Source organism: Callospermophilus lateralis, chromosome 7 (genome assembly GCF_048772815.1).
Source record: "Callospermophilus lateralis isolate mCalLat2 chromosome 7, mCalLat2.hap1, whole genome shotgun sequence".
NCBI classification, from domain to species: Eukaryota; Metazoa; Chordata; class Mammalia; order Rodentia; family Sciuridae; genus Callospermophilus; species Callospermophilus lateralis.
The window spans coordinates 131,183,916-131,200,302 of NC_135311.1; the positions used below are offsets into that span (position 1 = coordinate 131,183,916).

Sequence of the window (16,387 nt, forward strand, 5' to 3'; positions counted from 1 at the left end):
CGAGTGTGCGCCGGAAAGCACCGCGCGCCCTGGCCTCGCTCCCTTACCCCAACGCTCCTCCCACGTTGTAGGCGGGGCCCGCCAGCGCGCAAGCGCAGTCCGATGCTGCTCACAGCGTCCCGAGCCTTGGGCCGCGCTGCGGTCCGCACTGCGAGTGGTTTGGATCCAGCGGGCGCTCTCACTGTCATCATGTCCCGGCCACCGCCGTCTCCTCGGGCTGCCTCGGGCGCCCGGGCCCGACCTGCCACGGTGCTGGGCACCATGGAGATGGGTCGCCGCATGGACGCGCCCGCCAGTGCCACAGCAGTGCGCGCCTTCTTGGAGCGCGGCCACACCGAACTGGACACGGCCTTCATGTACTGCGACGGCCAGTCTGAGAACATCCTGGGTGGCCTGGGGCTCGGGCTGGGTGGCGGCGATTGCCGAGGTAACAGTCGCGCCGGACCTTACCCCGCCGGGTGCAGAGCTCAATCCCTCCTCCCCTAGCGGTGCAGTGGCCACGGTGGTCATCAATGCCCCCAGCCCCTCCCTGCCTCGCCCCGGCTCTGTGAACTCCAAGCTCCTCAGGCACATCTAGCTTCAGACAACTGAATAGTGTTTTACTGCCTTTCCTCTTCTCTGGTAGCTGCATCTCGGTGGCCCCCATCCTGTATCCATGCGCGCCACAAGCACCCTTTTCTCTTTCTGGTCTTTGACGGGTCCCTAGACTTTGTCCTTTGCATCTGGCAGTGCCTCTGGAGCTCACGGAGAACTGTAGGAATGCCAAGGGCCCAGTTGAAGAAGTAAGGGTGGTGAGGTCTGGGGGTGAGAATAAGGCTTCTGTGTCTGCTCTGTGCCAGGCTTTGTCATGCCTTTGTGGGAGGGAAGGTGACCAAGCCACTGAGGGCAAATGAAGCAACCATTGCTCTATGGGGTGCAGAAGAGAGCACTTTAGGGGAGGCAGTAGGGAGGGCTCAGAGAGCATGACCTGGGCATTAAAGAGTCTTTAGTACTTTCCTTGAAGGAGAGGCACAGGGCAGAGCTGGTCAGAAGACAGCTTGGGAATGCAGAGTTCATGGTATGTGGAAGGATGGCCACATGTGGCTTGACAGGGATGCTGTGAGTGGGGACTGCCCCTCATTAGCTCGGTGCCACTGGAAGTGCCCAGGAAAGTACCTGGCCTCCTCTTTACCATCCTGAGGCTCCTCCTTCCCATTCCTGAGGAGTGGTCTCTCTGGGCCCTCCTTGTCTTCACAACTTGGTGGATCTAGAGAGACAGATGGGAATGTGTCCCAGGCCACGCTTTCTCGTTCACTGGCTCCCTCTCACTGATAATGCAGATTTTGTTTCTGGATTGGTTTTTCTTCCCCAGTCCTTCCCTGCTTCCTTCTTTGAGGCCAGGGATTCACTGGACCAAAGTCCTCAGACCAGACTTGAGGCAAAGTTCACACAAGAATGCCTGAGGGGGTGGGGAGCTATGGGCAAAGAAACTGTGGGCTTTTTTCCCGTATTCAGAATGATCAGGGTCAACCTGGTGAGTTGACTTTGCCCAAGTATGAAAAATGCAGAATCTCTCCACCCTTCAGTCTAGAGAGCTGGGATGCTTTCAGGGGGGAGGAACAGGGATAAGTTAGCTCATGCCAAGTTGCTTGGATGGCAGAACACGGTCGTTCTCATGGCCGTTCTCATCGCCTCTGCAGTGCACGGTGGCTGTGGCGGGCTGAGAGTCTGGAAGGGAGAAGGATTCTGCCTGCTGTTCAGTCTCCCTCTCTCTTTCAGATTGGTCCATGCCAGGGGCCCACATTCAGGTGCCGCCATCTCTTTCTTAAATACTGCGATGGCCTATTGACTGGTCTCCTGCTTCCAGGCCTGCCCTCCAGAGTTCCTTCTCCATCCTGCAGAGGGAACTAGCTAAATGGTTCACACCCAAGAAAACATGGGAATGATCAAGCCCAGATTCAGTGGGATGGTATTTGAGGTGGAGTCTGTGTCCCCATCTCTTGTCTCATGTCCCCTGCCCTGGAATTGACAGGCTTATAACTCAGAATTGGACCTGTGTTTTCTTACCTGTGTGACTTTATGTCCCCAGGCTTGTCCTTTGTTGGCTAAGACTCACTCTTGTGCACTCCACTTGAGATATTCCCTGGAGAAAGCCTCCCCTGGATTCCAGGATTGGCCTCGTGCCTCTCTTTGGGTTCATGTGGCACCATGCACATTTCTCCTACTGCACCTAACCATACCGTAGTGACACCCTCTAGACTGTGACTTCCACAGGGCAGAGATCAGTGTGCTTAGTTCATTGCTGCCCCTAAGTCTCTAGCACAAGGCCTGGCAAAACCAGCAGTTTGGTGACTAATGATGGTGATTGGAACAAAGGTGAATATTGAGACCTTAGACATTAATTACTACTCATGACGTCCATGTGGAGACAGTTACATTATTGTCACCCCATTTTACAGATTAGGGAATTGAGACTCAGGGAACTTAAGTAATTTATCCAGTTATATGTCCACTAAGTGGCTCTAGTAAGTCTCTTAACCATTACATTCTTCTCCAAGTGAAAATTGCCACCAAAGCCAACCCTTGGGATGGAAAGTCACTGAAGCCTGACAGTCTCCGGTCCCAGCTGGATACATCATTGAAGCGGCTGCAGTGTCCCCGAGTGGACCTCTTCTACCTGCATGCACCTGACCACGGCACCCCCGTGGAGGAGACGCTGCGTGCCTGCCACCAGCTGCACCAGGAGGTGAGGGTGGCCCCAAACTCTGGGCAGTCACCTCTGCTCCGCTCCTCATCTTGGCACTACCAGAAAAATAGGGCACCCTGAGCAGAGCGGGGGACACACCCGCCACCCTGGTGCCCCCTTCCTGGTCTCCTGGTTCTGACTGTGTTCTCGCCCCCACAGGGCAAATTCCTGGAGCTTGGCCTGTCCAACTATGCGGCCTGGGAGGTGGCTGAGATCTGTACCCTGTGCAAGAGCAACGGCTGGATCCTGCCGACCGTGTACCAGGTGAGGCTCCCTGGTGTGCCAGGGCTGCAGAGGCCTCGGGCTCCAGGGCTCTGCTGCTCCCAGGTTTCCCTGGCCCTCTGACTGGCCCCTGTGCCCTCTACCTATCAGCCACACCCCTGCTCAGAGTCTGTGGGAGGCTCCCAGGTGCCCTCAGGCCCAGCTCCCCAGCCTGGCCCCTGGGCACGAGCTTGCTTCAGTGCGCACCTTGATCCCTTCCTTCCATGCCCCGCTCCCTGGGAGAGGTGCTCAGGTCTCAGTTAGGTGGCTCTTCCTCTGGGAGCCCCTCCTCACAGTCCCAGGAGCCTCCAGTCTTCAAACCTCATATGTACCCACTGTGATCTGGTAATTCTCTTTGTCTTTTGGAGGGAGAGATTCTGGGGACTGAGCTCAGGACACTTTACCATTGAGCTACATCCCTAGCCCTTTTTATTTTTATTTTTTTAAACATCTGTTTTTTTGTTTGTTTTTTTATTTGTAGTTGGACACAATACCTTTATTTTTACGTGGTGCTGAGTGGAGGGGGACCTCGCACATGCTAGGCAAGCACTCTATCGCTGAGCCACAACCCCAGCCCTGCCAGTCCTTTTTATTTTAATTTTTTCATTTTTTAGTACTGGGTATCTAACCCAGGGGCTTAATGAGCCACATTCCCAGCCCTTTTTATTTATTTACTTTTTTGAGATAGATAGGGTCTCACTAAATTGCTAAAGCTGGCCTTGAACTTGCCATCCTCCTGCCTCAGCCTCCTAAGTCACTGAGATTATAGTGTGTGCCACTAGCCTCAGATTTTTATTTTTAGTGGTATTGGGGATAAAGCACATTCATTATACATGCTAGGCAAATGCTCTACCACGGAGCTACACCCCCAGCCTTTTGTCTATTTTTTAAAAATTTGATTATAATATCTCTTAGAGGCAGAGATTTTGCCAGGCTTGTCAATAGTTGTAAATCCAGTATCCAGCCCATAGAATGGGGCCAATAGATATTTATCGAATGATAAATGAAGGCCAGTTTCTCTTCCCTGGGCCCAACACTTCTTTTTTTTTTTAATTTTTTTTTATTTTTATTTTTTGGCAGACACAGCATCTTTGTTTGTATGTGGTGCTGAGGATCGAACCCAGGCCGCATGCGTGCCAGGCGATCACGCTACCACTTGAGCCACATTCCAGCCCACCAGCACTTTACTTCATACCAGTACAGTGTTTAGAAATAATTGCTGAATGCTGGGTGTTCTGGTTCACACTTGTAATCCTGGCTACTCTGGAGGCTGAGGCAGGAGGATCCCAAGTTTGAGGCCAGCCTAGGCAACTTAGTGAGACCCCATCTCAAATAAAATAAAAAGGGCTGGGGATATAGCTCAGTGGTAGAGTACTTTCCTAGTATGAGGCCTTGGGTTCAATCTTCAGTATTGGGGGGTGGAAAAAAAGAGAGAAAGAGAGAGAGAGGGAGGGAGGGAGAGAGAGGGAGGAAGAGGAAGGAAGGAAAGAGGGAAAGAAGGCCTAGGGGCAGGAAAGACGGGGCTGGTGTGGACTTAGAGTCATACAAGAACAAGATGGTGGCACACACTATGCTCCCAACTACTCTGTAGGCTCAGACAGTAGGAGCACTTGAGCCTAGGAGCTCAAGGATGCCTGAGCCACATAGCAAGACCCTGTTTCTTAAAACAAACAAACAAAAAAACAGCTCAAAAAATTTTTAAAAATGTTTTTAATAAAAGGAAGGCTGGGGGGCTGGGGATGTGGCTCAAGCGGTAGCGCGCTCGCCTGGCATGCGTGCGGCCCGGGTTCCATCCTCAGCACCACATACAAACAAAGATGTTGTGTCCGCCAAAAAAACTAAAAAATAAATATAAAAAAATTCTCTCTCTCCCTCTCTCTGCCTCTCTCTGCCTCTTTCTTTAAAAAAAAAAAAAAAAAAAAGGAAGGCTGGGTTCCTTTCCTGGATACACCCACCTTCTCCAACTGTCCCTTCTCCCTGCAGGGCATGTACAACGCCACCACCCGACAGGTGGAAACGGAGCTCTTCCCCTGCCTCAGGCAATTTGGACTGAGATTCTACGCCTACAACCCTTTGGCTGGTATGGGCTGCCCTGGGACAAGGCCCTGGGGGTGGGGGCGCATTCCTGGCCCTGTCTCTGCCTATTCCTGCCCAGGTAGATGCCCAGCCCTGGCCCTGGGAAGTAGAAGGGGCTTTGACAGATGCTGGGCTGCACCCCTCGTCCCTCCTGGGTCCCTCCTGCTTCCCAGTCCAGATCTGTGAGGGGTGTCAGCCCTGGGAGCGGCCTGGGCCGGGGTGTGATGCATGCTTCCGCAGGGGGCCTGCTGACCGGCAAGTACAAGTACGAGGACAAGGATGGGAAACAACCGCTGGGCCGCTTCTTTGGAAACAGCTGGGCTGAGACCTACAGGAATCGGTGAGCCACCTGTCTGCATCAGGATGGGTAGGGTGGAAGGTCCCTTTGGTCTGAGATGTTCCAGATGTTTCCTGGGTCAAGACTTTCCTCTAAGAATGACCAAACCCTCTGCCAGGCCTTTTATTTTCTTGTGGCCTCTGTGAGGACCCCAGGGCCATGTGGTTGTCACGTCAGAGATCTTCCCTGAGGAGCAGCTGCTGAGAAGAAAGTACCCAGATGAAGGCCCAGGAGGCCTGGGGCTGGATCTGGCCCTTGCACTAGCTGTGTGCTTCACTGGGGAGAAGAAAGGCAGGTTTGGTGCTCTCAAGAATAAAGATGTCATTGATGTCTGATGAGGTAGCCAGCAGCCTGGGCGGAGTAGGAAGCCACTGTCAGGGAGGACCTGGGCCTTCACTGCTTCAGGCCTTGAGGGGCAGCCACCCTGGTGGGCTTTTTGACTGTGACTCCCAGCATGACCCTCAAGGTTCTGACCCCTGTGTCACCTCCCCACCTGCTTAGCTTCTGGAAGGAGGAACACTTCAAGGCCATTGCCCTGGTGGAGAAGGCCCTGCAGGCCACCTATGGCACCAGCGCCCCCAGCATGACCTCGGCCGCCCTGAGGTGGATGTACCATCACTCGCAGCTGCAGGTAACCAGCTCTCCCTGGGGCACGACTTCTGCCCTTTTACGGGACCCAAAATTATCTTTGGGTGATTTCTAGAGAGTGTTTTGTCTTTTCCTCTGAAAGCTCTCCTCCTTCCTAAGGAGAGTGTTACAAACGTGGATTGAATTATCACTTATTAGGAAGCATCCCAGTTTTATTGAGAAGGAAACTCGAGCTTGCACAGGTGTTAAGTGGGTAGACATCGAAACACAGCTTTACCTCTGCAACCCCTGGGTCTCGCTCCTCTGGTGGGAGCTGAGTTTCCTTCTCCCAGGGCCCTGTCTGCCTTGTGAAAAATCCCTCCAGCTTTGGCCTTAGGAGTTGCTCATCATGTGACATCCCCATGTCCTCATCATGTGACATCCATGTCCCTCATGCTCAGTAAACAGGGCCTAAGTGTTCTATGTGATTTTTTTCTTTCTCATAACCACATTGAAAATGGAGAACAAGAGTGACTTTCAGAGAGGTTAATAATGAAGCTGTTTGCCCAGCTGTTGGGTAGCAGAACTTTCTTAGGTCTCTATATAAACAGGGGATGAAGAGAAGAGAAAAGAAGGTACAGAGTTTCCTAGGTGTGACTGTTGAAGGCACCTTCAGTTCTTTCTGGATGTAGAGGATATGAATAAAGATTGGGCTGAGGATAGAGCTCAGTTGGTAGAGTGCTTGCCTTGCATGCACAAGGCCCTGGGTTCAGTCCCCAGCACCACACACACACAAAAAAAGAATAAAGATCCCAAATCTTGGCAGGGGTGGGGCAGGGACATGTGACTGGAGCCACTAGACAGTAGAAGCCTGCTGAAGTCTGGCCTTCTCCGCTTATAGGGCACCCAGGGGGACGCAGTCATCCTGGGCATGTCTAGCCTGGAGCAGCTGGAGCAGAACTTGGCTGCAACTGAAGAAGGGCCCTTGGAACCAGCTGTTGTGGACGCTTTTGATCAAGCCTGGCACCTGGTTGCTCATGAGTGTCCCAACTACTTCCGCTAGGCCCTGACATGGCTCGGGTACCAAAGGCTTTTCTATCACTTCTCTTGCTCTCTCACTCTGGCCAGTCTTTGCCTTAAGCTGACTTAGCATGGTCTTTCCTGGTTGTTTTGATCATGCAGTATTTTTCTAGATTCCTGCCCTCTCCCTGCCCCTCTATGATGAGAGGGTGCTGGAGCCGAGGCCCACACCAGCATTTCCTGGCTGAACAGAGCAGGCACTCGGCTTGGCTGCAGCTTGGGCCTGGGCAGAACCACAGGCTCATCTTCTGCTGCTCATCAAGAGGAGTTTTCCCACCTGCCTGGGGACCTGCAAAAGGGTCTGGCACCATGAGCTGGGGTCTCCAGAGAGCAAAGGAAGTGGGAAGGTCTCAGGAACATGCTGCCTTTGTAAGGGTCTCCTCGCCTATCTCCAGCCTGATCGCTCAGTCTTCTCCTGGTGATAGAAAAACGGGCCGTGCACCCCGGGAGTAGTTTCTGCTCATTCAGAATCAACTCACTCGATAGAAACGACAGTCTGGGCAAATGCTACCATTAGTGTCAACATTAAGAAGAATAAAGAAGTGTCTCAGAATGCTGTGGACCTCTCTGTTTCTGAAATGAGGTCCTACTGTTTCGCCCACAAGGGCCTCAAACTCCTGGGCTCGCGCGACCCTCCCACCCAGTCCTCAGGAGCATCTGGGCTTTAGGGCATGCGCGCTCAGTGTCAGCAGTGGCTTTGCTCTCGTCTTAGTGAAGCCTCTTGCCAGGTCATCCTTGGGATGTTTGGCCTTCACTTTGAGCCTCCTGTTGGAGGTGGGGACACAGTGGTATTATAGTTTGGATCTGGAATGTGCCCCAAAGGCTCATATGTTGAAGGCTTGGTCCCCACTGGTGGAAACTAGGAGGTGGGCCCTAGTTAGTTCACTGGGCATGAACCCTGAAGAGTGTACTAGGAACGGGGCCCCTTCCTCTTGCTCTTCTGGCCTCCGTGTGGCGGGCAGCCTTGCTCCACCATTACTCTTGTCCTGACGTTCAGCCTAGCTGCAGGCCCAGAGTGACAGGAACAGAAACCTTGAAGTCATGAGCCCAAAATAAACCTTTCCTCCTTTTAAGTTGTTTTTCTCGGGCATTTTGTCATGACTCCTACCTGCAGCCAGGGTCCCCATTCCCTTGGCAGATCTCTCGTCCAAACAGGAGGCAACAAAGGCCTGAGAAGAAAATCCCAGGTCTGGTGGTTGCTGTTGGTCAGTTTCCATGTGGCAAATCCCTGTAGCTGTGGGAGGGTTGGGAGCACAGGTTGTGGGACAAGTGGCGGCTGCAGTCAGCAGTAAGAGCCCCCTCTGGGAATGATGAGAGGGGCGCAACTGGGAAGCCCCATGTTCTGCCTAGAGGGAGACACCCTGCAGTCCACAATGACGATATCATCATCGTCATCTTGCAGTACTGGGAACGGATCCCAGGGGTGGGTCCACTGAGCTAAACCTCCAGCCTTTTTATTTTTTAATTTATTTTGAGACAGGGTCAGTCTCCCTAAGTTGTGGAGGTTGGCCTGGAACTTGAGATTCTCCCCTCCTGAGTTGCTGGGGATTACAGATATGTGTCACTACAACGAGTTCAGCTTTGTCATTTATAGGAAGAAGTCACTCTCCTTTGTCCTCATCTGTACCAAAGCAGATGGTCCCCAGTGGGCTGGTGTATCCATTGTCATTGCACAACAACCCCCCCCAATTGCATAAATATGTTTTTTTCCAGTTGATCTAAAGGATAGAATTGCAATGGCTTTTTTGGGGGATGGGATAAACAGAATGGGTAAACTGATCCTAAAATTCACAGAAATTCAAGGACCCAGAATAGCCAAAACAATCTTGAAAAAGAACAAAGTTAGAAAAATCAATGTTTCCTGGAAAGGTTACCACAAGCTACAGTATTAAAGACGGTGGGGAACTAGCATTATGATAAACACAGATCAATACCACCAGAGAATCAGAAGGTGAGAAATAAACCCTTACATGTACCTTATATGATGATTTTTTTATTAGTTACACATGACAGTACAATAATCTTATGATTTTTAAAGAGGATCAATGGGGAAAAGAATCACCTTTAACAAATGGTACTGGAACTACTAGATGTCTTTATTCTTCTTCATGTGGAAGAATGAAGTTGGATCCCTTCCTTACACCATATGAAAAAATTAACTCAAAGTGGATAAAACACCTAAATGTCAGCCCTAAAACCCTAGGAAGAGAATCTGGGAGTAAATCTTCATGACTTTGGTGAGATATGACACCAAAGTACATACAACAAGAAACACATAATTTGGACACCATCAACAAGAAAAAGTTTTGAGTTTCAAGAGACCAATGGGAAGGTGAAAAGACAATCCACAGAATGGAGGAAAGTATTATTTATTTATTTATTTATTTATTTATTTATTTAGAGAGAGAATTTTTTAATATTTATTTATTTTCTTAGTTCTTGGCGGCCACAACATCTTTGTTTGTATGTGGTGCTGAGGATCGAACCCCGGCCGCACGCATGCCAGGCGAGCGCGCTACCACTTGAGCCACATCCCCAGCCCTGGAAAGTATTTTTTAAATCACATATCTTCCAAGGAACTTGTATCTAAGACATTTTACATATTCTGTATGGACTCTTACAACCTAATAAAAGACAGACAACCCAATTAAACAATGGACAAAGAATCCAAATGGGCCATTCTCCAAAGGAGATATACGAATGGCCAATGAGCACATGAAAAACTGCCCAACATGATGATAATTAGGAAAAAGCAAATCACAACACTTCACACTCTCTAGGATGCCTAGAGTTGGAAAGAAAGAAAGTAACAAGGAAGAAAGAGGAGAGAGTAACAACTGTTGGTCAAGGTTGGAGAGAGTGGAACTTTCATACATTGCTGGTGGGAAGGTAAAAGGGAGCAGCTATTTGGAAAACAGTCTGGTGGGTGCTCAAAAAATTAAACATGGAGCCAGGCATGGTGGCACACACCTGTAATCCCAGCAGTTCTGGAGGCTGAGGCAGGAGGATCACAAGTTCAAAGCCAGCCTCAGCAACTTAGTGAGGCCCCGAGCGACTCAGCAAGCCCGTCTCTAAATAATAAATAAAAAGGGTTGTGGATGTGGCTCAGTGGCTAAGCACCTCTGGGTTCAATCCCTGGTACCAAAAATAAAAAAGACAAAGGAACAAGTTGGGCGATGTGGCTCTAGTGGTAGAGAGCTTGGCCAGCAAGTACAAAGCCTGGGTTCCATCCCTCGCACTGCAAAATAAATAAATAAAAAGGGAAAAGAAGCTGTGTTTGATCTGAAATGTAGCAACTATATTTAATCAAAATAAGAAAAACTGGTCCATAGAGTATAAAAAATTGAATGAAGCAGCAGAGGCTTTATATTGGAATTGGTTTCTTTTTTCTCTCTGTAGATTAGATGGACAGAATGCCTTTATTTTATTTGTACATGTGCTAGGATCGAACCCAGTGCCTCACACGTGCTCGGCCAGCGCTCTGCCCCTGAGCTCCAGCTCCAGCCCTGTTGTAGGCCATTTTCTATTGCTGGGATAGAGCACTTGAGACGATTGGTAGAGGTCTTTTTTTTTTGTATTTTTGGAACCAAGGATTGAACCCTGGGGCACTTTACCACTGAGCCACATTCCCAGCTCCTTTTAAGACAGGGTCATGCTAAGTTTTTAGGGCTTTGCTAAATTGCTAAAGCTGGCCTTGAAAATGCAATCCTCCTGCCTCATCCTCCCCTGTTGATGGGATTACAGTCGTGTGCCTTCTCACCGGGCAAGAGGTTTTCCTATTGGTCCACAGTTCTAGAGATTGAGAAGCTCAAGAATATGGCCCTGGCATCTGCCCAGGTCCTGGTGAGGGCCTTGCTGCTTCAACTCACCAGGGAAAGTAAAAGGGTGAGCGGGGACCCACTCTCCAGTCCTGCCAAAGAGAGAATTCACTAATTCCCAAGAGCAATGACCCAGTCCTACAGGGTCAGCAAATTCCTCCTGCAGGTCCCACCTTCTAGTACCATCACAATGAAATCCAATGGCAATATGAGTTTCCGAGGGGACAATTCACATTGAATCATGGCAGGAATCAATGAGAAGGGAAACCACTGGTGCTGGAGGCTGCAGAGAGGGCTGACCTACTTGTTTCCTTTCAATTCTGGCCTACTTGTTGCTAATGATTGTGAGAGTGCACATCTCCAGTATTTGCATCCTGAATACATTCCAGAAGCAATCGGAAGGTATGAAGGTCAGGTTCCATAATTGCTTATGCGTATGGATGCTTCTGCTCCATAGAGTTTTAGTTTAATAAGGCTCTTTTCATCTTGACACCATGTCCCACCAGAATTCAAATTTGTCCACAGCAAACCCAAATTTCTATCTTCAACGTTGAACTTTGTAACTAAATTTAACATGACGTTCACAGAAGTGGCAATGCCTCATTTTGAAAAAAATGAGCTTCAAAAACTCTACAGTGGCTCGGGAGGCTGAGACAGAAGGGTGGAAAGTTCAAGGCAGGCTTTGGCAATTTATCAAGACCCTGTCTCAAAAACAAAGATAAAAAGGAGTGGGGGTTTAGTTTGGTGGTTAAGAACCTCTGGGTCCAATCCCAGTAGCAGAAAAAAAGAAGAACAAGGAAAAAAAGAAAATGAACCTTCTGCATTGTAAAAGCGAAATCTCATTCTTCAGATGCAATCTTCAAAAATTAGCAATTACGTCTCTGGGAGTGTCACTCAGTGGTAGAGCACCTGCCTAGCATGCACCAGACCCTGGATTGAGCCCCAGAACCACACACACACACACAGCAATTATATGCCTCTTCAACTGTTTTCTGCTTTTCTTTGCATGTATATGGGGGCAGGGGGTGTATTGAAGGTTGTACCTAGTAGTGCTTTACCACTAAGCCACATTGCCCTTTTAATTTTTATTTTTTATTATTTTTTTCAAGGCCTAGGACCGAACTCAGGGTCTTGCAGATGCTAGGCAAGCACTCTGCCACTGAGCTAAATCACCAACCCCTTTATTTTGAAACAAGGTCTTGCTAAGTTGCCCAGGCAAGGCTTGAACTTGTGATCCACCTGCCTCAATTTCCCAAATATTTGGGATTGAAGGCATGTGCCACTGTGCCCAGCTGTCTTCTGCTTTTCATGTGGCCAGTGACATTATTATACTTCATGACAGAAGACAAATATTGACATTGTGATTAAGTCATGTATTTATTATCAACTTTCTCGAGAAATGGAAATCCAGGGCTTAATATTCAATTAACTAGGCATCTGGCCCTTTGAAAGTGACTTGGACTCTGTCTTTGGCTGATCCTGTTAGAATGGTTGTTCTTCTGTGCAGATACACACCCTGCATTGAGAGAGGAAATGCGAAAAACCTGAGAAATAAGTTTTGGTTTATGATGAAATTGTTGTTGGTAGAATTCTCCCCAGAGATTGTCTTCATGTAAAGTTATGTTGCTATGAGTTAAAGAATATGAATAACCAGGAGCGGTGGTGCACACCTGGAACCCCAGCAGCTCAGGAGGCTGAGGCAGGAGGATCGGGAGTTCAAAGCCAGCCTCAGCAAAAGTGAGGTGCTAAGCAATTCAGTGAGACTCTGTGTCTAAACAAAATATAAAAAAGGGCTGGGGATGTGGCTTAGTGGTTGAGTGCCTCTGAGTATAATCCCTGGTACCTGCCCCCCTCAATAATATGAATAAAGAATCCCCAAGCCCTGAGACTAAAATAATATGAGAGCATTTGAGTATTTTGTGTTGAGTACAATGGCCCTGCCCTGTCTAGAATGCATAATTGAGATGTATATTTATAGTTTTTTGAGCAAGGTGCAAATTCTCTGACATGCTGATTAGAAGCGCTCACAATCTCCACAGAGTTGGTTGCATGCATTGGGTAGAGCACATTTAGGAGGAATTGCCGATGCCCGAAGCTTACAAATCAGGGAATTACCATAGAACCACAGGTAGCAGAGGGGAAAAAATACTCTCTTCATTCAAGAAATAACACAATTCTATTTCTCCATTTTAATAGTATTTTCTGTAGATGAAAAAAGATGGAATCGGTTGGCAAATAAATCACTCTGGACTACCGAAGCTCAAGTCAAAGGGGCCAATTTTGCTCCATCAGCATTGAACATTCATGACAGAATTATTGCAGTTACTGGCAGTTGGCATGTGAACTTGGACTTGCTAATGAATGGGCCTTTCAATATTTAATCAGGCAAAAGGTGGGGAAAAAAACCTCCAAATGCTTTCACCTGTCAAGATATGCAAAACACATTCTCTTCCTTTAACAGAGTTTTCAATATGCTTCTGGATTATTTTTATTAACAGGTTAGACAAACACTAGTACAAAAATATCTGTCACGACAGATGTCCAAACTCTTTATTATTAAAATGGAACTAGGGCTGGGGATATAACTCAGTTGGTAGAGTGCTTACCTCGCATGCAAAAAAAAAAAAAAATAGAACTAAAGGTGGGTGCCATGGTATCCACCTGTAATAACAGCAAATCAGGAAGCTGAGGCAGGGGGATCACAACTTTGAAACCAGCCTGGGAAACTTAGCAAGACCCTCCATCCCTGCCAAATGAAAAAGAAAGTAACCGAGTAGCACACATTCTGATAATGGCTCCCCTGGAAGAAAAGTTATCACTGCACGCATCCAAGACTGTGTGGAACATAAATGGGGGGTCGTGCGAGGGAGGCGCACATCTGTAATCCCAGCAGCTTGGGAGGCTGAGGCAGGAGGCTCACAAATTCAAAGCCAGACTCAACAATTTAACGAGACCCTAAGCAGCTCAACAAGATCCTGTCTCTAAAGGACTGGGGATGCGGCTCAGTGGTTAAGTGCCCTGGGTTTAATCCCTAGTACTCCCTCAAATCCAAGCAATATTTCTCAAGTAATCTTTCTTTTCTTTCTGTGTTTCCTTCCATCCTTCCTCCCTCCCTTCCTTCCATCAGTCCTTCCTTCCTCTCTTTCTTTCTTTCACAGGGTCCTTCTGTGTTGTTCAGGATAAATTAATCTCAAACTCCCGGCCTTAAGAGATCCTCTTGCTGCAGTCTTCTGAATAGCTGGACCACAGGTGCGTACCATCACCATGCCCAGGTCCTCAACTAATCTCATGTGGGGCTACTTTGGCAGCTTCCAGAGACATTTATGACTCCTGTAAAGCAAATTGTTGGCTTGTTGCCCCAGCCATGAAGGACAAAGCCCAACATTAGGAAGCTTGAGGATAGTCCATTCCATGCCCTGAAATTCTATCACATGTTCTGTACCAAGTTATCAGACACACGTTGGAATGGAAAAGGAGTCTTTGAAAGGGGCAGGCAGCAGGGACCAAGCTCTGCCTTCAGGTCCTGTCTCACTGGAATCTTCAAAAACTTACAGGTTGGCACTGGGGTGGTGGCTCAGAGGTAGAGCGCTTGCCTGGCACATGTGAGGTACTGGCTTTGATCCTCAGCACCACATAACAATAAATAAAGATAAAAAAGACTTACAGGTGTTCGTAATAAACACATAACTAGCTAGAGACTGGCGTTTCATTACTATGGTCGTTTGCTCTCCCCTGAGCTTACAGTGCCTTTTCCTTGAGCTCATTTATTTCTAGATCCCAGGACAGGAATTGTGTAATATAAGAGGAGGTCCTGCCTCTCTGATTCAGCATTCATTAATGCTATTTTTTCAATCAAACCCACATAAACTGGGTTGTGTCCAAAAATGGGACCCGACAGGAGAGGATACCATCGAGGACCCAGCATGTGGCTTCCAAGGCCATGTTCATGATAAGTAGCTGCCCACACTTGAGGGACAGAGACTGTCTCTACCACTGCTTCCCTCAAATCACTGGATTTGCCGTGTCTCTGAGATTTGCTCCCTGATAGGAAAGCCCACGTCAGCAGTCAACACCGCAGCCGTCAGCCACCGCCAACCGGTTGGTATTAATTTTACCTCTTCTCACGGGGGTGTAACTGCACCTCCTTGTGGTCTTAACTTGCATTTGGAGATAGTTCCAATCTTTAGCAATCCAGTTTTGTGGTTTGGATGTGAGGTGTCCCCCAAAACCTCCTGTGTGAGGCAATGCAAGACAGTTCAGAGGAGAAATGACTGGCTTGGCGGCGGGGTGGGGGGTGGGGGGGGCGTGGGGTGGGGGGCGTGGGGGGGTGGGGTGGGGGTCTAAGCCCAATCAGTGAATTAATCCCTGAGAGGGATTAACTAGTGGTAACTGGAGTGGTGGGGTGTGGCTGGGGGAGGTGGGAATTAGGGGGGGGCTTTGGTGTATATATTATCTGGAGAGTGGGATCTTCCCCTGCTTCCTGATCATGATGTGAGCCGCTGCCCTCTGCCACGCCCTCTGCCGTGATGTCCAGCCTCACCTTCAGCCCAAGGAATGGGGTCTGCTGTCTCTGGATCGAGACCTCTGAAACGGTGAGCCCGCAAATCAACCTTTCCTTCTTTACAGTTGCTCTGGTTGGGTCCTTTAGTCGCAGCAGTGAAAAAGCTGACTAAAATAGGTTTATTGAGATATAATTTACATGAAATAAAAATCACCAGTTTTAAATGTTGGTCCCTTATACTTTTTTTTTTTTTTTTTTGTACCAGGGATCGAGCTCGGGGGCACTCAGCCACATCCCTAGCCCCATTTTGTATTGTACTTAGAGACAGGGTCTCACTGAGTTGCTTAGTACCTCACTGTTGCTGAGGCTGAGCTTTGAACCCGGGATCCTCCTGTCTCAGCCTCCGGAGCTGCTGGGATTCCAGGTGTGCACCACCACACCCTGCTCCTTATACTTCTTTGTCGTCAGTTATCTCCCCCAAATTTGACTCTTGGCAACCACTGCTGAACCCAGGGCTCTTTGCATGCTGATAAATGTGACTTTTCTAGAATTTCACAAAAATGCAATCATGTAACATAGGTTTTTGTGTCTGTTTTTCGTAGCAAATATTTCTGAGATGCATCAATGACAATGTGTATCAGTGGCTCACTCCATTTTATTGCTGACTTTATCATATTCCATTGTAAGACTAGACCACAGTTTATCCATTCGAAAGGTGATTTTGGTTGGAACATTGTGAATGAACTGATATGAATGTTTGTGTATAAATCTTTTTTTGAATATGTTCTTATTGCTCTTTACTACATATCTAGGAGTATAGCTGCTATCACATTCAAAGTATATTTTTAACTTTTTTTTTAATGCAAATTCTCACCATGTTGCTCAGGCTGGCTTTTAACTCCTTAGTTCCAGATCCTGCCACCCCCACCTCCTCAATAGCTGGGATTACAGGTGCATGCCATCAAAGCTGGCTGTTTAATTTTATTTATTTTGGGTACTGGTGATTGAACCCAGGGGCACTT

General features: G+C 48.3%; 1 protein-coding gene across 2 annotated transcripts; it reads left to right on the top strand.

The window, feature by feature from the left end:
* Positions 1-83: 83 nt before the first annotated feature.
* Positions 84-7,599, top strand: Akr7a2 (aldo-keto reductase family 7 member A2). 2 transcript variants are annotated; one of them, XM_076861142.1, is made up of 8 exons: positions 84-427; positions 2,538-2,725; positions 2,885-2,989; positions 4,970-5,066; positions 5,303-5,402; positions 5,901-6,030; positions 6,868-7,046; positions 7,160-7,599. In XM_076861142.1, exons 1-7 carry the CDS (start codon positions 103-105, stop codon positions 7,027-7,029), a joined length of 1,107 nt encoding a protein of 368 aa, XP_076717257.1. In that variant the 5' UTR covers positions 84-102; the 3' UTR covers positions 7,030-7,046; positions 7,160-7,599. The 2 variants fall into 2 exon arrangements, with proteins under 2 accessions (XP_076717257.1, XP_076717256.1); XM_076861141.1 differs by having other exon boundaries at positions 6,868-7,599.
* Positions 7,600-16,387: the final 8,788 nt, after the last annotated feature.

Coding starts and splice junctions, on each gene's coding strand:
- Akr7a2 (XM_076861141.1), top strand. CDS start 103: ATGCTGCTCACAGCGTCCCGAGCCTTGGGCCGCGCTGCGGTCCGCACT. Junction 428..2,537: donor GGGTGGCGGCGATTGCCGAG/GTAACAGTCGCG, acceptor TTCTTCTCCAAG/TGAAAATTGCCACCAAAGCC. Junction 6,031..6,867: donor ACCATCACTCGCAGCTGCAG/GTAACCAGCTCT, acceptor CTCCGCTTATAG/GGCACCCAGGGGGACGCAGT.